At 47.4% G+C, this 22,671-nt stretch overlaps 2 protein-coding genes across 2 annotated transcripts in view; one reads left to right on the top strand and one right to left on the bottom strand.

Moving 5' to 3' along the window:
- LOC135558576 (phospholipid phosphatase-related protein type 5-like) overlaps nt 1–22,671 on the bottom strand; it is an 81,995-nt gene that overhangs the window by 31,740 nt on the left and 27,584 nt on the right. The gene's annotated exons all lie outside the window — the stretch shown is intronic.
- The window catches only part of LOC135558059 (plexin domain-containing protein 2-like), a 20,357-nt gene continuing 1,828 nt past the window's right edge, over nt 4,143–22,671 (top strand). The window contains exons 1-10 of the mRNA XM_064991814.1: nt 4,143–4,218; nt 4,785–4,957; nt 11,853–11,996; nt 12,220–12,289; nt 12,534–12,656; nt 14,237–14,355; nt 14,463–14,562; nt 15,454–15,549; nt 22,266–22,347; nt 22,511–22,571. Coding sequence (XP_064847886.1) covers nt 4,143–4,218; nt 4,785–4,957; nt 11,853–11,996; nt 12,220–12,289; nt 12,534–12,656; nt 14,237–14,355; nt 14,463–14,562; nt 15,454–15,549; nt 22,266–22,347; nt 22,511–22,571 — 1,044 coding nt within the window. The remainder of the gene's footprint in view (nt 4,219–4,784; nt 4,958–11,852; nt 11,997–12,219; nt 12,290–12,533; nt 12,657–14,236; nt 14,356–14,462; nt 14,563–15,453; nt 15,550–22,265; nt 22,348–22,510; nt 22,572–22,671) is intronic.

Raw genomic sequence — 22,671 nt, 5'->3', positions numbered from 1 at the left:
CCCATCCCCATCTCAGTCCCAGCCCTCTATCCCTCCCACCCCATCCCCATCTCAGTCCCAGCCCTCTATCCCCCCCCCACCCCATCCCCATCTCAGTCCCAGACCTCTCTCCCCCCACCCCATCCCCATCTCAGTCCCAGCCCTCTCTCCAAGCCCCCTCCCCATCTCAGTTCAAGACCTCCCCCCACCCCATCCCCATCTCAGTCCCAGCCCTCTATCCCCCCCCCACCCCATCCCCATCTCAGTCCCAGACCTCTCTCCAAGCCCCATCACCAGCCCTCTATCCCCCCACCCCATCCCCATCTCAGTCCCAGACCTCTCTCCAAGCCCCATCACCAGCCCTCTATCCCCCCTACCCCCACCCCCAGTCCCAGTCCCAGACCTCTCTCTAAGCCACATCTCCAGCCCTCTATCCCCCCTACCCCCACCCCCAGTCCCAGTCCCAGACCTCTCTCCAAGCCACATCTCCAGCCCTCTATCCCCCCTACCCCCACCCCCAGTCCCAGACCTCTCTCCAAACCACATCCCAAGCCATATTTCCCTTTTTGGTTCCTGGTAGAACTCTTTTGCGTTTCAAGTAGAACCCTTTGTGAGAAGGGTTCTACATAGAACCCAAAAGGGATCCACCTGGAACCAAATAGGGTTCTTCAAAGGGTTATCCTATGGGAACAGCCAAATAAATCTTTTAGGTTCTAGATAGCACCTTTTTTTCTAAGAGTGCACCCCCATCTCCAGTCCCAGACCTCTCTTCAAGCCCCAGCCCACTGTCCATCCATCTCCAGATCCAGACCTCTCTCCAAGCCCCAGCCCACTGTCCATCCATCTCCAGTCCCAGACCTCTCTCTAAGCCCCAGCCCACTGTCCATCCATCTCCAGATCCAGACCTCTCTCCAAGCCCCAGCCCACTGTCCATCCATCTCCAGATCCAGACCTCTCTCCAAGCCCCAGCCCACTGTCCATCCATCTCCAGTCCCAGACCTCTCTCCAAGCCCCAGCCCACTGTCCATCCATCTCCAGTCCCAGACCTCTCTCCAAGCCCCAGCCCACTGTCCATCCATCTCCAGTCCCAGACCTCTCTCCAAGCCCCAGCCCACTGTCCATCCATCTCCAGTCTAAGACTCAGTTCATCCAGGCCCTAGCACATCCAGCACAGACATGGTAGCAAACACCCAGACTTCCTCTGGTCGCTGTCTCTCTTTCTCTCTGCCAGACAGAGGACTGGAGGCCAGAGACAGGGGACACAGGAGGAATGTAGGACGTCAATGGGAAGGAACTCATTCAGAGATGCCAAAGGAGAGAGATGATTAATTGTAGTTTATGACAGCAAGCTGGGAGGGGAAAAGGATTGTTGATGAGCACAAACATATTTACTGTAGGTTGTCTAATTCGGAAACTATGGCTGAGGATTAAGGACTTGTGTTTTATTATCACTGCACATTGAACCACATGTATTTAATGGGGTGTCACAACAAAAATAGTGTCAACGATAACTCCACTGTAGTAGCCTGGGTAACGATAACTCCACTGTAGTAGCCTGGGTAACGATAACTCCACTGTAGTAGCCTGGATAACTGAGCTATATTGATGTAATATGTTTTATCTTGACAGCTACGGTATAAAGCCAGACTGTCCATGCCCAGAAACACTAGTGTACAACTTTATAAGACAACTTTATAAGGTTGGAATTCAGTATTAATGAGATACAGGATAACAAAGGGGCCCTGTGTTTGTCTGTGGGAACAAGTACAGTATGGTCCCCTCCTTTCTTTTCCATTAAGACTAAACATAATCTCTGTTGTGTGCCAGGGCTTAGAAGAGGAAGAAGAGGAACCCTTAACCAATGCTTCGATATGTATCGTAAAAACGGCTTTGAAACTTGGCCTCTGGAGTATACTCACATTCACTCGTTACCAAGGATGCAACATCTGACGGCAGGAACTATTTCCCCAGCTCAATCAATACCATATGATTCACAGGGTGTATTAGTACACCATTGGGCTCTTTTGTCAATGCAAAACAAGCTGTATTGCTTATGATGATAAACTCATATGAAATGCCTTTAGTGGACTAAATGAAGTAGAGTAAGTGGAGTACAGTGTGCTTGCACTGCCCCACAGATCTCTCTCTCTCTCTCTCTCTCTCTCTCTCTCTCTCTCTCCCCACACACCCTGAGGTTGGAAAGCCCTTTAGCCTTGTGAGACATGTCACACTCATCCAATCCACGGAATTCTCACAGGAACTTGCTCTCATGCAGGTGAGAAAACACACAGAGAGAGAGAGAGAGAGAGAGAGAGAGACAGAGAGAGAGAGAGGGAGCGAGAGAGAGAGAGACGGAGGTCCTATTCTACTCAGCACGGAGGCAGACTCACTGTTTTGGTGCGTGTGTACAAAGTTTCCAGCACTTATGCACTGTCTCCACTCTCAGCTTATTAAAACGGAGATGACCATGCATGAGGGAGAGAGACAATAATAACTTCAGCATCGCACTCAAGTCATTGTCAACATACTTATTATCTTAGCCCTATCAAGTGACCACAACCTTTCCAAGACAAATAGATTTAGCCAATTTGAATTCTTGTTAAATGGGCATTTCCCGGAGACGGGAAGTATTGCTATTGAAATGTTTAGTATTTTATGTTAAAAATGCAACTACTGGATTTTATTTCATAACTTGCTCTGCGTTTTTGTTTGAGAAGTGGACAACATTCTGACGGTATAGTATCGCCTTGATACTTCAAACCAAAAGGACCTTGCGCAGATGAAAAGTTGTCCAACTGAGTTTTTTATTTGACGCTTTGTGAATTTAAAAGGGAATAAAGAGACTTAGGAACTGATGATGACGAAGACTGTCAAATTTATCACCGGAATATTTCTAGTTTTCCAGTATCAAATAACTCATGTGGAATTGATGCCTGCCAGTGGTAAGTCATTATTTAAAATAGTCTTTATTTATCATAAGTCATTATTGTTCTTCAATTCTCTTTGGTGTGTTTTGTTTTTGAAGCTCAGCCGTGTGGACTAAGATTTCTATATAGCCTTCATGTTTTGGCAAGTTATTTACTTTTTAAATCAATCAAAATATTGAAGGAATTACTGTAAACATTAGACCAGTAAAGTACAGGATAAAATGCTGTGGCTACATCACTGCCATACTGAATCCTTAGAGAGTGGACACAGTTCTCTGGCATAGAATAGAATACTTCCCAAGTGACTTTCCTAAGATAAGAGGAGATAAGATAACTTAACAAGATAAGTGAACTTGCTCCATAAATGTCACTTTGCTGACATGCATGTATGTTTGTTACTGCTTTTAGTGTCAGTTCATGGCTCATTAAAGGGGCAATAAGTAACTGTGACATTCATATATATACCCATGGATTCTTGAAGAATATCATTTATAAATGCCTCATGAGCTTAGTTCAATTGTCACACTCCATCAGAATCCAAACTAGGAGCTTGTTTTACTCTGGTGTTTGTGAGCAAAGTAATTGTAAACAAACACTGTATAGCCTCAAAACAAGTTTAAAACTGTAAATTTGATCTCATGGATGGTCAGTCCTTGCATCTGAAGCTCTGTCTTAGAATTTGCCAGATACTACATGTATCCAGCCCCATCCCTAAGCTATTTACCAAATCAGTGGCGCGGTGCCCGCTTTCTTACTGTTTACAACTGCAGATTGCTCATTAAACCAGTTTCTTTTAGGTGTTCTATATGTCTGGACCACAATAACACTTCTATGTCTGCTGATGCTAGTAGAACACTATGTGACATACTATATGAGACTCACAACATGTCTTCCTCCATCATAACTGCCCCATAACGTCTGGGTTGGGCCTGCCAGTGTGAAGAATGTGCGGCAGCCTTTCACTCTCTCCTGCGAAAAGAGGGGGGAGTTTAGGTGCACTGCTGTCCCTGGCAGGATGATTGAGGGAAGGTGGATGTTTGTTTTTCCCAGGGAAGAGAGGTTAGTATGCTGTTTGTGTCTGTCACATGTTGACACTGACAGGCAGGCAGACGTAGGCTAGTATATAAAGATGGGTTTAGTTCCAAGGACTGAAGACATTCAGTCATTGTCAACCTCACATGGGAGATTCCTGGGCCCTTTTCAAACACTGGTGAGATGAAACATAACCAGCACACTATGTTACAGGGAGCCCCTTCTACTCTCCCCAGGGGTCTCCCATCCTGGTGTGCAGGGGTTGGCCCTCTAGATGAGAGTCAGATCTGGATCAAATACATTATGTGTCAAATACTTTGAAGTGTACGCTTGATTTAGCTTGACCGGAATTCAGGGTAGTTTGCATTGGTTCCATTGTATTAGGCGATGAAAGGCCTGTCCCAGAACTCTCTAGAGACAGCAGGAGCAGTAAAGATTCTCTGAATGATCTGCTATGAAAAGCCAACTGACATTTACTCCTGAGGTGCTGACCTGTTGCACCGATCGACAACCACTGTGATTATTATTATTTGACCCTGCTGGTCATCTTTGAACATTTGAGCATCTTGGCCATGTACTCTTATAAGCTCCACCCGGCACAGCCTGAAGAGGACTGGCCACCCCTCATAGCCTGGTTCCTCTCTAAGTTTCTTCTGGCATTTCTAGGGAGTTTTTCCCAGCCACCGTGCTTCTACACCTGCATTGCTTGCTGTTTGGGGTTTTAGGCTGGGTTTCTGTACAGCACTTTGAGCTATCAGCTGATGTAAGAAGGGCTTTATAAATACATTTGATTTAGGCTAAATCAAGCACACCTCATGTATCTGAATGTGTTTTTGTTTGGTCCAGGTCTGGGGAGTGTGTCTGAGGACCAGGGATCCTCCAGCCAGAGGTGGAGGAGGTGGCTGGCCATCCCCAGGCCGGGTGCCCCGAGCTGGGCCAGTGACGACCGCCACAGCCACTACAAGGACCAGGATGACCTACTGACTGAGGAGAGACATGACAACAGCTCCCAGATTGAAGTAGGATCAACAACAACACTTTCAAAGGCCAAGAGTTTTCCTGACATCATGACCAGGACAGTAATAAAGTCTGGGCCCTAGTTAATTAGACCCCAGGGTGTTTCCTGACATCATGACCAGGACAGTAATAAAGTCTGGGCCCTAGTTAATTAGACCACAGGGTGTTTCCTGACATCATGACCAGGACAGTAATAAAGTCTGAGCCCTAGTTAATTAGACCCCAGGGTGTTTCCTGACATCATGACCAGGACAGTAATAAAGCCTGGGCCCTAGTTAATTAGACCCCGGGGTGTTTCCTGACATCATGACCAGGACAGTAATAAAGTCTGGGCCCTAGTTAATTAGACCCCAGGGTGTTTCCTGACATCATGACCAGGACAGTAATAAAGTCTGGGCCCTAGTTAATTAGACCCCAGGGTGTTTCCTGACATCATGACCAGGACAGTAATAAAGTCTGGGCCCTAGTTAATTAGACCCCAGGGTGTTTCCTGACATCATGACCAGGACAGTAATAAAGTCTGGGCCCTAGTTAATTAGACCCCAGGGTGTTTCCTGACATCATGACCAGGACAGTAATAAAGTCTGGGCCCTAGTTAATTAGACCCCAGGATGTTTCCTGACATCATGACCAGGACAGTAATAAAGTCTGGGCCCTAGTTAATTAGACCCCAGGGTGTTTCCTGACATCATGACCAGGACAGTAATAAAGTCTGGGCCCTAGTTAATTAGACCCCAGGATGTTTCCTGACATCATGACCAGGACAGTAATAAAGTCTGGGCCCTAGTTAATTAGACCCCAGGATGTTTCCTGACATCATGACCAGGACAGTAATAAAGTCTGGGCCCTAGTTAATTAGACCCCAGGATGTTTCCTGACATCATGACCAGGACAGTAATAAAGTCTGGGCCCTAGTTAATTAGACCCCAGGATGTTTCCTGACATCATGACCAGGACAGTAATAAAGTCTGGGCCCTAGTTAATTAGACCACAGGGTGTTTCCTGACATCATGACCAGGACAGTTTCATGTTGTGTCATATCGACATGATATAGAACTCTACACACTCTACATCTCACTGTCATCTCAAGCTTGAAATGATCTCTCATTGTTCATCACATATTCAGGACTTATAGTGTATAACATCTAACACGGTGTTTCCCAACCTTGGTCCTCCAGTACCCCCAACAGTACACGTTTATTGTAACCCTGGACAAGCACACCTGATTCAACTTGTCAAATAATCATCAAGCCCTCAATGAGCTGAAGAGGTGTGTTTGTCAAGGGCTATGTTATGTACTTGAGTGAAGACCCAAAAGCGGTTTTAACAGAAAACAGAGTTCTTTAATGAAAAACAGGAATGGCATAAATCCTCTTCCAACGTAGTCAATGGAACAAAAAGAACGTTAGTATAATGCAGGATGCACCTGCCAGGCAGACTCCGACAGGATAGGACAAGGTGGAAGCAAACGGGACGACAGCTTGCTTCTGGCATCAAAAACACAAACAAGAATCAGACACTGAAAGTAGCAGGAACAGAGAGAGAAATAGAGACCTAATCAGAGGGGGAAGAGAGAACAGGTGGGGAAAGAGTGAATGAGCTAGTTAGGGGAGATGTAGAACAGCTGAAGAATGAGAGACAGAGAAGGTAACCTAAAAAGACCAGCAGAGAGAGACAGAGTGAAGAGAAAGGACAGGAACAGACATAACAAGACATGACAGTACCCCCCCACTCACCGAGCGCCTCCTGGCGCACTCGAGGAGGAAACCTGGCGGCAACGGAGGAAATCATCGATCAGCGAACGGTCCAGCACGTCCCGAGAGGGAACCCAACTCCTCTCCTCAGGACCGTACCCCTCCCAATCCACTAGGTACTGATGACCACGGCCCCGAGGGCGCATGTCCAAAATCTTACGAACCCTGTAGATGGGTGCGCCTCGACAAGGATGGGGGGGGGAGGGACGAGCGGGGGCGCGAAGAACGGGCTTAACACAGGAGACATGGAAGACCGGGTGAACGCGACGAAGATAGCGCGGGAGAAGAAGTCGCACTGCGACAGGATTAATGACCTGAGAAATACGGAACGGACCAATGAACCGCGGGGCCAACTTGCGAGAAGCTGTCTTAAGGGGAAGGTTCTGAGTGGAGAGCCATACTCTCTGACCGCAACAATATCTAGGACTCTTGGTCCTACGCTATTAGCGGCCCTCACAGTCTGCGCCCTATTACGGCAAAGTGCCGACCTGACCCCTTCCAGGTGCGCGCAACGCTGGACAAAAGCCTGAGCGGAGGGGACGAGGACTCGGCGAGCTGAGATGAGAACAGCGGAGGCTGGTACCCGAGGCTACTCTGAAAAGGAGATAGACCGGTAGCAGACGAGGGAAGCGAGTTGTGGGCGTACTCTGCCCAGGGAGCTGTTCTGACCAAGACGCAGGGTTACGAAAAGAAAGACTGCGTAAAATGCGACCAACAGTCTGATTGGCCCGTTCGGCTTGACCGTTAGACTGGGGATGAAAGCCGGACGAGAGACTGACGGAAGCCCCAATCAAACGGCAAAACTCCCTCCAAAATTGAGACGTGAACTGCGGGCCTCTGTCGGAAACGACGTCAGACGGAAGGCCATGAATTCGGAAAACATTCTCGATAATGATCTGAGCCGTCTCCTTAGCAGAAGGAAGCTTAGCGAGAGGAATGAAATGAGCCGCCTTAGAAAATCTATCGACAACCGTAAGAATAACTGTCTTCCCGCTGATGAAGGCAGTCCGGTGATAAAATCTAAAGCGATGTGAGACCACGGTCGAGAGGGAATGGGAAGCGGTCTGAGACGGCCGGCAGGAGGAGAGTTCCCAGATTTAGTCTGCGCGCAGACCGAACAAGCGGCGACAAATCGACGCGCGTCACGTTCCCGAGTGGGCCACCAGAAACGCTGGCGAATGGAAGCGAAGCGTACCCCGAACGCCGGGGTGGCCGGCTAACTTGGCAGAGTGGGCCCACTGAAGAACGGCCGGACGAGTAGGAACGGGAACGAACAGAAGGTTCCTAGGACAAGCTCGCGGCGACGGAGTGTGAGCGAGTGCTTGCTTTACCTGCCTCTCAATTCCCCAGACAGTCAACCCGACAACACGCCCGTCAGGGAGAATCCCCTCGGGGTCGGTGGAGACCTCAGAAGAACTGAAGAGACGAGATAAAGCATCAGGCTTGGTGTTCTTTGAGCCCGGACGATAAGAAATAACAAACTCGAAACGAGCGAAAAACAGAGCCCAACGAGCCTGACGCGCATTAATTCGTTTGGCTGAACGGATGTACTCAAGGTTCCTATGGTCAGTCCAAACGACAAAAGGAACGGTCGCCCCCTCCAACCACTGTCGCCATTCGCCTAGGGCTAAGCGGATGGCGAGCAGTTCGCGATTACCAACATCATAGTTACGTTCTGACGGCGATAAGCGATGAGAGAAAAACGCGCAAGGATGGACCTTGCCGTCAGAGAGAGAGCGCTGAGAAAGAATGGCTCCCACGCCCACCTCTGACGCGTCAACCTCAACAACAAACTGACTAGAGATGTCAGGTGTAACAAGAATAGGTGCGGATGTAAAACGATTCTTAAGAAGATCAAAAGCTCCCTGGGCGGAAACGGACCACTTAAAGCACGTCTTAACAGAAGTAAGGGCTGTGAGGGGAGCTGCCACCTGACCGAAATTACGGATGAAACGACGATAGAAATTAGCGAAGCCCAGAAAGCGCTGCAGCTCGACGCGTGACTTAGGAACGGGCCAATCAATGACAGCCTGGACCTTAGCGGGATCCATCTTAATGCCCTCAGCGGAAATAACGGAACCGAGAAAAGGGACAGAGGCGGCATGAAAAGTGCACTTCTCAGCCTTCACATAAAGACAGTTCTCCAAAAGGCGCTGGAGGACGCGTCGCACGTGCTGAACATGAATCGAGAGAGACGGTGAAAAAATCAGGATATCGTCCATGTAAACGAAAACAAAATGTTCAGCATGTCTCTCAGGACGTCGTTAACTAGTGCCTGAAAGACAGCTGGAGCGTTAACGAGGCCGAAAGGAAGAACCCGGTATTCAAAGTGCCCTAACGGAGTGTTAAACGCCGTCTTCCACTCGTCCCCTCCCTGATGCGCACGAGATGGTAGGCGTTACGAAGGTCCAATTTGGTGAAAAACTTGGCTCCCTGCAGGATCTCGAAGGCTGAAGACATAAGAGGAAGCGGATAACGATTCTTAACTGTTATGTCATTCAGCCCTCGATAATCCACGCATGGGCGCAGGGACCCGTCCTTCTTCTGAACAAAAAAAAACCCCGCTCTGGCGGGAGAGGAGGAGGAGACTATGGTACCGGCGTCGAGCGAAACCGACAAATAATCCTCGAGAGCCTTACGTTCGGGAGCCGACAGAGAGTATAATCTACCCCGGGGGGGAGTAGTTCCCGGAAGGAGATCGATACTACAGTCATACGACCGGTGTGGAGGGAGAGAAGTGGCCTTGGAACGACTGAACACCGTGCGCAGATCGTGATACTCCTCCGGCACCCCTGTCAAATCGCCAGGCTCCTCCTGTGAAGAAGAGACAGAGGAAACAGGAGGGATAGCAGACATTAAACAGGTCACATGACAAGAAACATTCCAGGATAGGATAGTATTACTAGACCAATTAATAGAAGGGTTATGGCGCACTAGCCAGGGATGACCCAAAACAACAGGTGTAAAAGGTGAACGAAAAATTAAAAAAGAAATGGTTTCGCTATGATTACCAGAGACAGTGAGGGTTAAAGGCAGCGTCTCACGCTGAATCTTGGGGAGAGAACTACCATCTAAAGCGAACAAGGCCGTGGGCTCCCTAACTGTCTGAGAGGAATGTCATGTTCCCGAGCCCAGGTCTCGTCCATAAAACAGCCCTCCGCCCCAGAGTCTATCAAGGCACTGCAGGAAGCAGATGAACCGGGCCAGCGGAGATGGACCGGAAAGGTAGTGCGTGATCCAGAAGGAGAGGCCTGAGTAGTTGCGCTCACCAGTAGCCCTCCTCTTACTGATGAGCTCTGGCTTTTACTGGACATGAGGTGACAAAATGACCAGCGGAGCCGCAGTAGAGACAGAGGCGATTGGTGATTCTCCGTTCCCTCTCCTTGGCCGAGATGCGGATACCCCCCAGCTGCATAGGCTCAGCATCCGAGCCGGCGGAGGAGGGTGGCAGTGATGCGGCAGGTGGCAGTGATGTGGAGAGGGGAGCAACGGAGAACGCGAGCTCCTTTCCACGAGCTCGGCGACGAAGATCAAACCGTCGCTCTATGCGAATAGCGAGAGCTATTAAGGAGTCCAGACTGGAAGGAACCTCCCGGGAGAGGATCTCATCCTTAACCTCGACGAGGAGACCCTCCAGAAAACGAGCGAGCAAAGCCGGCTCGTTCCAGTCACTTGAAGCAGCGAGAGTGCGAAACTCAATAGAATAATCCGTTATGGATCGATTCCCCTGACATAGGGAAGACAGGGCCCTGGAAGCCTCCTCCCCAAAAACAGAACGGTCAAAAACCCGTATCATCTCCTCCTTAAAGTCCTGATACTGGTTAATACACTCAGCCCTCGCCTCCCAGACTGCCGTGCCCCACTCACGCGCCCGTCCGGTAAGGAGAGAAATGACGTAGGCGATGCGGGCTGCGCTCCTGGAGTAAGTGTTGGGCTGGAGAGAGAACACCACATCACACTGAGTGAGGAATGAGCAGCACTCAGTGGGCTCCCCAGAGTAACACGGCGGGTTGTTGATCCTGGGCTCCGGAGACTCGGAAACCCTGGAAGTGGGCGGTGGATCGAGGTGGAGTTGGTGAACCTGTCTTGTGAGGTCGGAGACTTGGACGGCCAGGGTCTCAACGGCATGTCGAGCAGCAGACAATTCCTCCTCGTGTCTGCCTAGCATCGCTCCCTGGATCTCGACGGCGGAGTGAAAAGGGTCCGGAGCCGCTGGGTCCATTCTTGGTCTGATTCTTCTGTTATGTACTTGAGTGAAGACCCAAAAGCGGTTTTAACAGAAAACAGAGTTCTTTAATGAAAAACAGGAATGGCATAAATCCTCTTCCAACGTAGTCAATGGAACAAAAAGAACGTTAGTATAATGCAGGATGCACCTGCCAGGCAGACTCCGACAGGATAGGACAAGGTGGAAGCAAACGGGACGACAGCTTGCTTCTGGCATCAAAAACACAAACAAGAATCAGACACTGAAAGTAGCAGGAACAGAGAGAGAAATAGAGACCTAATCAGAGGGGGAAGAGAGAACAGGTGGGGAAAGAGTGAATGAGCTAGTTAGGGGAGATGTAGAACAGCTGAAGAATGAGAGACAGAGAAGGTAACCTAAAAAGACCAGCAGAGAGAGACAGAGTGAAGAGAAAGGACAGGAACAGACATAACAAGACATGACAGGCTACAACAGTGTTGTAAACAACTGAATTCTAACATGAATATTGTTTATCCCAGGAAACACTGAATGCTAACATAAATGTTGTTTATCCCAGGAAACACTGAATGCTAACATGAATGTTGTTTATCCCAGGAAACACTGAATGCTAACATGAATGTTGTTTGTCCCAGGAAACACTGAATGCTAACATGAATGTTGTTTATCCCAGGAAACACTGAATGCTAACATGAATGTTGTTTATCCCAGGAAACACTGAATGCTAACATGAATGTTGTTTATCCCAGGAAACACTGAATGCTAACATGAATGTTGTTTATCCCAGGAAACACTGAATGCTAACATAAATGTTGTTTATCCCAGGAAACACTGAATGCTAACATGAATGTTGTTTATCCCAGGAAACACTGAATGCTAACATAAATGTTGTTTATCCCAGGAAACACTGAATGCTAACATGAATGTTGTTTATCCCAGGACATGAACCATAGCTACTACACATCTAAGATCTACGGGGCTACAGAGACTGCTGGTAAATATCTGTGGGTGGACATAGATCAGCTGGACCCAGGGAAGGGGAAAATCCACGGCCTGCTGTCCAACACACACAGACAAGCAGCGGTACGCAGCCTTAGGGCAGAGGATCTCAAACCATCAAGGATAAGGGCATGCTCCTGTTTAGTGGATACTGTCATGACAAGTCAGCGCCTACCTCTGCAGCCAACTGCTACCTGTATGACTTCTACAATATCAGTGATGATCACTCATACCTTGTGGCACCTTGTCTTGTCACTGAAACTCATCTTTGTTTTTGTGGTTTTTCTCCTTTCATTTCTCCTTTCAGAGTGTTCACCTGTCCTTTGACTTCCCGTTCTATGGTCACGTACTGAGAGAGATCACAGTGGCAACTGGTGGTATGTCAAACTCTGATGAATGAGAATGAATATGTGAGAGACTACCACCATTATAAGGGACCTCCACCATCACTTCCTGAAATAAGGGCTGTGTGTGTGTGTGTGTGTGTGTGTGTGTGTGTGTGTGTGTGTGTGTGTGTGTGTGTGTGTGTGTGTGTGTGTGTGTGTGTGTGTGTGTGTGTGTGTGTGTGTGTGTGTGTGTGTGTGTGTGTGTGTGTGTGTGTGTGTGTGCCCCCTCCATCAGGTTTCATCTACACAGGCGATGTCATCCACAGGATGCTGACGGCCACTCAGTACATCGCCCCTCTGATGGCCAACTTTGACCTCAGTATGTCCACAAACTCGACCATCAGTTACTTTGACAACGGTAAGACATATAGACATAGAGCCAAACAGGCAATTGTGTCTCGATAGATGTTAAGTCCTGCTCAGTCAATCAAAGGATTTCTAGAAAAGTAAAGGGCAACTAACTTTATCCATGTGCAGTGAATTAACATAGCTACTGTCTTTGTGTATCAAGCACAGCCTTGGTGGTTCTAACCAGCCCGTGTGTGTTTCTCTGTCTGTCCTTTAGGTACAGCCTTGGTGGTTCTAACCAGCCCGTGTGTGTTTCTCTGTCTGTCCTTTAGGTACAGCCTTGGTGGTTCTAACCAGCCCGTGTGTGTTTCTCTGTCTGTCCTCTAGGTACAGCCTTGGTGGTTCTAACCAGCCTGTGTGTGTTTCTCTGTCTGTCCTTTAGGTACAGCCTTGGTGGTTCTAACCAGCCTGTGTGTGTTTCTCTGTCTGTCCTTTAGGTACAGCCTTGGTGGTTCTAACCAGGCTGTGTGTGTTTCTCTGTCTGTCCTTTAGGTACAGCCTTGGTGGTTCTAACCAGGCTGTGTGTGTTTCTCTGTCTGTCCTTTAGGTACAGCCTTGGTGGTTCTAACCAGGCTGTGTGTGTTTCTCTGTCTGTCCTTTAGGTACAGCCTTGGTGGTTCTAACCAGGCTGTGTGTGTTTCTCTGTCTGTCCTTTAGGTACAGCCTTGGTGGTTCTAACCAGGCTGTGTGTGTTTCTCTGTCTGTCCTTTAGGTACAGCCTTGGTGGTTCTAACCAGGCTGTGTGTGTTTCTCTGTCTGTCCTTTAGGTACAGCCTTGGTGGTTCTAACCAGGCTGTGTGTGTTTCTCTGTCTGTCCTTTAGGTACAGCCTTGGTGGTTCTAACCAGGCTGTGTGTGTTTCTCTGTCTGTCCTCTAGGTACAGCCTTGGTGGTTCTAACCAGGCTGTGTGTGTTTCTCTGTCTGTCCTCTAGGTACAGCCTTGGTGGTTCTAACCAGGCTGTGTGTGTTTCTCTGTCTGTCCTTTAGGTACAGCCTTGGTGGTTCTAACCAGGCTGTGTGTGTTTCTCTGTCTGTCCTTTAGGTACAGCCTTGGTGGTTCTAACCAGGCTGTGTGTGTTTCTCTGTCTGTCCTTTAGGTACAGCCTTGGTGGTTCTAACCAGGCTGTGTGTGTTTCTCTGTCTGTCCTCTAGGTACAGCCTTGGTGGTTCTAACCAGGCTGTGTGTGTTTCTCTGTCTGTCCTCTAGGTACAGCCTTGGTGGTTCTAACCAGGCTGTGTGTGTTTCTCTGTCTGTCCTCTAGGTACAGCCTTGGTGGTTCTAACCAGGCTGTGTGTGTCTCTGTCTGTCCTCTAGGTACAGCCTTGGTGGTTCTAACCAGGCTGTGTGTGTTTCTCTGTCTGTCCTCTAGGTACAGCCTTGGTGGTTCTAACCAGGCTGTGTGTGTTTCTCTGTCTGTCCTTTAGGTACAGCCTTGGTGGTTCTAACCAGGCTGTGTGTGTTTCTCTGTCTGTCCTTTAGGTACAGCCTTGGTGGTTCTAACCAGGCTGTGTGTGTTTCTCTGTCTGTCCTTTAGGTACAGCCTTGGTGGTTCTAACCAGGCTGTGTGTGTTTCTCTGTCTGTCCTTTAGGTACAGCCTTGGTAGTCCAGTGGGATCAGGTTCACCTACAGGACAGTGTAAGTCAAGGCCCATTTACCTTCCAGACCGCTCTGCACAGTGACGGACGCATCGTCTTCGCCTACAAAGAGGTGACGCTCCTCTTCCTCGCTAACTATTACTTATTCTAGAGAAGTAGAGCTATTTGCCATTAGCTTTAATTGTAATGAATGTGTATACCTCATTGTCCTGTGTGTAGGTTCCCATTGACATCAGTGAGATCAGGTCAGTGAACCATCCTGTCAAAGTGGGCCTCTCAGACGCATTTGTGGTGCTTCATGAGATTGAGCAGATACCCAGTGAGTACCATAATGTCTCTGTGTACCATAATGTCTCTGTGTACCATAATGTCACTGTGTACCATAATGTCTCTGTGTACCATAATGTCACTGTGTACCATAATGTCTCTGTGTACCATAATGTCTCTGTGTACCATAATGTCTCTGTGTACCATAATGTCTCTGTGTACCATAATGTCTCTGTGTATCATAATGTCTCTGTGTACCATAATGTCTCTGTGTACCATAATGTCTCTGTGTACCATAATGTCTCTGTGTACCATAATGTCTCTATGTACCATAATGTCTCTGTGTACCATAATGTCTCTGTGTACCATAATGTATATGTGTACCATAATGTCTCTGTGTACCATACTGTCTCTGTGTACCATAATGTCTCTGTGTACCATAATGTCTCTGTGTATCATAATGTCTCTGTGTACCATAATGTCTCTGTGTACCATAATGTCACTGTGTACCATAATGTCTCTGTGTACCATAATGTCTCTGTGTACCATAATGTCTCTGTGTACCATAATGTCTCTGTGTATCATAATGTCTCTGTGTACCATAATGTCTCTGTGTACCATAATGTCTCTGTGTATCATAATGTCTCTGTGTACCATAATGTCTCTGTGTACCATAATGTCTCTGTGTACCATAATGTCTCTGTGTACCATAATGTCTCTGTGTACCATAATGTCTCTGTGTACCATAATGTCTCTGTGTATCATAATGTCTCTGTGTACCATAATGTCTCTGTGTACCATAATGTCTCTGTGTACCATAATGGTACCAGGATGATACCATAATGCTTCTGTGTGCCCCCCCCCCCCCCACATCCCTGGTCCTCCAGTAAGATTAGATCTGACTGCAGTCTGACCACCATTGACCACCTTCTCATTATGCCAGATGTTCGCAGGAGGACCATCTATGAGTATCACAAAGTGGACATCCTCAAGTCCAAGATCGCCAACTCTACAGCGGTTGAGATGCTTCCTCTGCCCAGTAAGTTTATATCCCTGTTTATACCTTGTTCTAACGTGTCCTGTGTCCTGATCTAGTCCACATTCTTATTGTGGCCACATTTTCAGACGTGCGTCTACACATGGTGTTAAAATGTGTCACTTATCTGTCCACTGTGTCCACATTTTGACCTGCGTTCCTGGTCTCTCCCTGTATGTAAATCATTTGACAGATATTCCTTCAAAATAATATTTATTTATTTTACATTTACATTTACATTTACATTTAAGTCATTTAGCAGACGCTCTTATCCAGAGCGACTTCTTTTAAGACATACTGTATATTGATGCCATAAGTCAATTGTGCCACGTCAATGGTTTTAGAGGGCCTTATACAGTGGGGCAAAAAAGTATTTAGTCAGCCACCAATTGTTCAAACAGGTGCCATTAATACAGGTAACGAGTGGAGGACAGAGGAGCCTCTTAAAGAAGAAGTTACAGGTCTGTGAGAGCCAGAAATCTTGCTTGTTTGTAGGTGATCAAATACTTATTTTCCACCATAATATGCAAATAAATTCATAAAAAAATCCTAAAATGTGATTTTCTGGATTCTTTTTTTTCATTTTGTCTGTCATAGTTAAAGTGTACCTATGATGAAAATTACAGGCCTCTCTCATCTTTTTAAGTGGGAGAACTTGCACAATTGGTAGCTGACAAAATACTTTTTTGCCCCACTGTATATTGATGATTTGAATGGTTTCACTCTCCAGATTCGAATACACTTGTAAGATATCCAGATACAGTGGGTCCCTGGTACCTTTGGAGGTGTTCAGGAAGATCTGATCACAATCCGTCTTTTAACTGTCTACACCAGTCCAAAAATGTTGGCACAATCAGAATCAGGGGAAAGGATGTGGCGAAATCTGCACGGAGCCTTCACCGTGCACTGCCACTTTAAGAGCGCATGAGCACTAAGGAAGGAGGAGATAAAGAGAGCTCATTCAGCTCTTTGGGGAGGGGCTCTTGGCTGGCGCGACAGTTTGATTGTGTGTGCTGTGCTGCAGAAGTTGTTTGTACAGAAGACCTGTACAGACCACAGACCTTCAACTGGAAGAGCTGCACCAGGAGGTAATGCAGTGCTTTTCCCTTCTGGACAAATCTTCTGCACCTCCCTCAGGTTTTACCTCTGCCACTGGCTTGGCCAGTAAGGGAATAGGAAGTAGTACTACAAAACCCCCTCTGAAGATACTGTTAAACAACAGAACTCCCGCTGCCACTGTCATGCCTCCTCTAGAGCGCTCCCTCCCTATCAAACTACAAACGCTGAAAAACAAACAACTTCTGCAGCACAGCACACCCTATCAAACTACTTTTCCCCACTTTTGGCAGCCCAGAAGATGATGTTGATCCACTGTTTTTCTTATCTAAGTGTAATGATTTTCTTTCTATCTGGCCCCTTACTGACTTGGAGGTTCTTGCTACCCTCCGCAGTGTTCTCTATGGTACAGCAAGAGACTGGTGGGAGATAGCCCGTGAACATGTGTCAACCTGGGAGGAGTTTCAAAATATATTCCTCTTAGCCTTCCTCTCAGAGGACTATGTGGATGAACTGGCGGAACGTGTTCGTAACAGAGTCCAGGGTGAAGCAGAGCCAATACGGGACTTTGCCTTCTCCTACCGAGTTCTATGTAGGAGATGGAAGGCTGACATTACTGAGCAGGAGATGGTCAAACTCCTTCTTAAGAACATGGTTCCCCGCCTTGCTAGTCAACTTCGAGAACGTGTGCAAAATGTGGATGATCTGGTGCGTCTTGGGACTCAGTTTGAGAAGGACTGGAAGCACCACCTCCAAACTAAAAACCCTGTTCCCTCATCCCAGTATACCCATAACTCTCCTGGGGCTAAACCGTCTCAGATATTTGTACCCAAGATCCAGGACAAATGTCCAGTCGTGTGTTGGAGGTGTAAAGTCCAACATCCTCCAGATTCTTGCCCGCTCTATGTCCAGCGTCAGGATTCAGGAAAAGGACCGAAGACTAAAAGTCTAGACAGACGTGGTGGCTTGCATACAATTGGGTCAGCCTTAATGCCCACCATGAAGCCTTTAGACAGCACAGCTAGCGGTCTTATTCCTATTCCGCAACAACTATTGGTTCCTCTGACTGTTAGGAACTGGAGAGGGAAGGCCATAATCGACACAGGGGCATCTTACACCCTGATGCAAGAGGCCCTGTGGCAGAACATGGCATTACCTCATGAGGAGCTACAAACATGGGAGGAGGGACCATTGTACTTGGCCAATGGAGAACCTACCACTCCCTTGGGCTGGATTAGTATAATAATAAAACTGCATGGTGACACTATTAACCTTCCTGTGGCAATTCTTGCAGATTCAAGCCTTGCATTTGCTGTAGTCCTTGGCCTAGACTTCCTGTTCTTCAGTGGACTGACCATCTCAATGTCCGAACCCTCCTATCGGCTGCACTCTGACTATTCTCAGCCTCATCCATTTCAACCTGGTAATGCACTGATTTCAGGCTGGAGCCTGCTACATTATGCAGAGTCCGGACAAGGTCAAGTCAGAGACAGAGAAAATATAAAGAGACAAAGACAAAAACATGCTCCACCAGTGAAGTCCGAGGACCCAACTATCACCCTGATTACCGCCGTACCCCCCTTCTATCCAAGAGCAAAAACAAACCTGATGCGGATTTCTACATCAAACAAGCAGTGGAACAGGCATGTCTGTCAGATGATGAAAGGTGGCAGCTCTCCCAGATGTTGGACATGAACAGTGAGGTTTGTACTCTTACACTCGGCCGTACAACCGTCTTCAAACACAAAATCTATACCCGGCATGAGGTCCCCATTAAGCAGCGTCCCTACAGGCTGTCCCCTGCCAAACTGGCAATTCTCAATGAACAGCTCAAAAGCATGTTGGAGAATGGAATTGTGGAACCTTCTTTTTCCGGATGGGCTTCTCCGGTTGTCCTGATTCCTAAGAAAGATGGTGGATATCGATTCTGTGTGGACTACAGGAAGCCGAATGCCATAACAGAAAGCGATGCCTACCCTCTACCAAACATAAATGACATACTGGAATCTCTGGCAGGAGCATCCATCTTTAGTAATCTGGATCTGAACAGTGGCTATTGGCAGGTGTCAATGGATCCCGCTAGTCAGGACAAGACTGCCTTTGTCACCCCTGCTGGTTTGTACTCCTTCAAAGTCATGCCTTTTGGTTTGAAGAATGCTCCAGCAACCTTCCAAAGGTTGATGGAGACTGTCCTGGGAGATCTGAGGGGTAGAAATTGTCTTGTGTATCTGGATGATATCATAATCTACTCCTCCTCTGTCGCGGATCATCTGCAAGACATTCAGTCCGTCTTCGACAGACTAAAGGCTGCAGGTTTGACCTTGAACTTGAAGAAGTGTCGTTTCTGTCTGCCAGAACTCAAGTTCCTTGGTCATGTGGTTAATGCTGAAGGTATCCATGCAGATCCAGCCAAAGTTGCAGCCGTGCAGGAATTCCCAATTCCCACATCCCTCAAGGCTGTTCAGCGGTTTCTGGGCATGGCTGGATGGTACCACAGGTTTGTGCCTGACTTTTCAAAGGTAGCTGAACCCCTCAACCACCTTAAGAAGAAAGGTGTGAAATTCCAATGGACCCCTGCATGCCAAAGTGCATTTGAAGCACTCAAAAACAGTCTAATTACTCCTCCAGTGCTTGGACATCCTAACCTGAATGCTCATTTCATTGTGTACACGGATGCAAGTCAAACAGGACTTGGAGCAGTCTTGGCTCAACAAACAGGACTTGGAACAGAAGAAGTTCTTGCCTATGCAAGTCGCACCCTTAATTCAGCCGAGAGGAATTATTCAACGACTGAAAGGGAGTGCCTCGCTGTGGTCTGGGCTTTGGAGAAATGGAGCTACTACTTGGAGGCAAAGATCTTCACCGTTGTCACAGACCATGCTGCTCTGCAGTGGGTTCTGGCATCAGGCAAGACCAACAGCCGCCTTATTCGCTGGTCTATCAGACTGCAGAAGTTTGACTTCATCATTGAGTATCGCAAAGGAAAACTGAACGTTGTACCAGATGCCCTTTCTCGGATTACAGAGACTGCCAATGTTTGTCCTCCCTTGTGCAGTACTTATGCTACCGCTAAATGTCTGGATGATTCCTTTCCTCTGGATGATGAGAGTGTATGGAGAGCACAGCAGAAGGATGCTGCCATAATGGTGATCCACAAGAGTCTGTCTGAAGAAGACACCAAGAGTCGCTTCAATGATAAGTATAGCATAATTCAGGATAAAGTGTATCGAAAAACTCCAAGAGGAGATGGAATACACAGCACCCATTATCGCGTCTTCATTCCCTCTACATTGTGTGACCAGATAATCCAAGCTTATCATGCCAATCCCATGAGTGGCCATCTTGGAGTTTTTAAAACTTATCGAAGACTACAAGAGGTGGTTTACTGGCCAGGCATGTGGGTTGATACCCGGAAGTTTGTACAGCAGTGTGAAGTCTGCCAGAAATACAAACCAGACATTGGCAGACCTGCCGGGAAAATGCAGCAGACCGTGGTGACCCATCCAAATGAAATGTTGGGAATTGACCTCATGGGACCTTTTCCTCCCAGCCGGGGGACACGGAATTAATTTTTATTGGTGGTAGTGGACTACTACAAACACTGGGTGGAGTTGTTTCCCCTCCGCAAAGCCAGTGCATCAGCCATTGCTCTAATTCTGAGAAGGGAGGTTTTTACCAGATTCGGGATTCCAGACCAAATCCTCTCTGACCGAGGTCCGCAGTTCATATCAGGAATCTACAAAGAGCTCTGTACCTACTAGGGTGTAATTGCCAAGTTGACCACAGCCTATTATCCTCAGACCAACCTGACCGAGAGGGTAAACCGAACCCTGAAGGGGATGATTGCTTCATTCGTGGGGAATCAGCACACAAGTTGGGATCAGCATCTTCCAAAATTTCGCTTTGCACTGAACTCTGTCGTGCAGGAGACTTCTGGGGTCACTCCCGCCGAACTCCACCTGGGAAGACCACTAAAAGGTCCGATAGACAGGGTCTTGCAAAGTTCGAATGTTTCACCTGACTGCCCAGCGTTTGATGCCGTACAACACCACCACACCTTGCTAGCCAGAGTGGAGGCCAGCAAAACCAAAGCCAAACAACGACAGCTGAGAAATTATGACAAACATAGACGAGACGTGTGTTTTCCACCCCAGTCTCGTGTCTGGGTACGTTCACATCATCTGTCAAAGGCATCTAAGAAGTTCACTGCCAAGCTAGCTTCGAGATGGAAAGGTCCATACCGTGTAGTGCAGCAGTTGGGACCAGTGAACTACTCTGTTTGGAGGACACTGGGGAAGATGTCAGGACAGTGCATGTTGTTGACCTAAAGCCCTGCTACCCTACGGCAGAAGAGCTGGATCGCAGGCAAAAGCAACACCTGCAGGACCTCTTCGTGGAGGACTCTGATGATGAGGACTTCCCTGGTTTTGTGTAGCAGGAACATGAACCTGTCAAAGCCTGCGTCCTCTCTGATTCTACAGGCTTTGTTTTTTCATGGGGGGAGGAGTGTGGCGAAATCTGCACGGCGCCTTCACCGTGCACTGCCACTTTAAGAGCGCATGAGCACTAAGGAAGGAGGAGATAAAGAGAGCTCATTCAGCTCTTTGGGGAGGGGTTCTTGGCTGGCGCGACAGTTTGATTGTGTTTGCTGTGCTGCAGAAGTTTTGTTTGTTTTTCAGCGTTTGTAGTTTATAAAGTATTTAACTCAATCATCGGTGTGATCGCTTTAGATCGTGGTTGTTTTTGTTTGGGACCGCGCCCGTTATGGATCGCATGGATTAGTAGCAACATTGTTGCGAAGCTTTACCATACAAACCAACAAACCATCGGACAGTCAGACCGTACACCGGCAGGCCTGAAGACCACAGCTAAGATTTCTCTTTTTCTCTCTCTTTCTCTTCCCTCTCGTTCCAGTGCTTTACCCTGCAACAGACTCTCTATTTTTCAAATGCACTTCCCATTGAAGATCATTAGAGCTGGACTATTATTGCCCTGCCAGAAGTATTTTGATGGACATTTTAGTTAAAAGGGAGGTTGCTTGCAGGTTGTGTATTGTTATGTGAACTGTATTGAGGTGAGGTGTACTAATGACATGTGGCCGAGAAGACTGTGGACATTTTTAAGGCCTTTGTTGTGTCAATGAACACCCCCCACATTCATACCCTCTGCACTCATCCACTAGAAAATAATACAGATTATTGCAAATCCTCTGTTGATGACTGGGTTCGTTCTTGTATGAAGATGCTGTTGAATTGCTCTGCCATTATTATTATTGTATGAAGTATTCTTGTTGGGGTTACCCCTGTGCTGTGATGTGGGTTTTATATGGTGTGTATTCTCTTTTCTCTCCACTGGCTATCTGGTAAACAGGCTACACTCTAGGCAGTCTCTTCTGCTGATGTGTGTGGGTCTGGTAGTGGTACTCTCTCTATTCTACTCTTTTCCTTTCGGCATGGTTAATACCTGCCTGGCGCCCGAACAAAATCTTTCTTTACCCCTCTCTAATAAATACCGCTACAAGGACACATGTTAGAACTAGGCATAACGGGGGCTTAAGTCTACAGGGTTCTTTATATCTATCAGTTATATCTATGGTAATTATTATTTGTGCTGGGCTAGAGCAACTTTTGGTGTACTAGGATCTCGCTTTTTTTTCCTCTTAGCTTGTCTTCAGTTCTCCAGCTGTGGACCTTGTATGTCATCTGAGATCGGCTTCAACTGCAGCTGGTGCAGCAGACTGCACAGGTAAAAGTCCAGGTCAAGTTTGTTATTGCCATTTGTAGGTACATAATGCATACAGTGGAATTTCGCTGTGACAAGAGTTCAAAGAGAAATGTAACAACCTATCTCTCCCAAATCAGCACCGTGTTGTGTCCTAATGGTTGTTCTGTTCTGTTATTTATAACAGGTGTTCCAGTGGGTTCGACCGGCATCGTCAGGACTGGGTAGATAAGGGCTGTCCTGAAGCGGTATTGAACAGTTCACTATTCACTTCATTTGTTTTCTTCTGCCTCAAGGAAACTCATTCAAAACTGGAAACTAATTCACGTTGTCTTGATTTCACAGGGG

The sequence above is a fragment of the Oncorhynchus masou genome, chromosome 17 (genome assembly GCF_036934945.1).
Source record: "Oncorhynchus masou masou isolate Uvic2021 chromosome 17, UVic_Omas_1.1, whole genome shotgun sequence".
Taxonomy (NCBI): Eukaryota; Metazoa; Chordata; class Actinopteri; order Salmoniformes; family Salmonidae; genus Oncorhynchus; species Oncorhynchus masou.
Note: the sequence above shows the minus strand (reverse complement) of the source record. Positions and strands in the feature narration are given on the sequence as shown.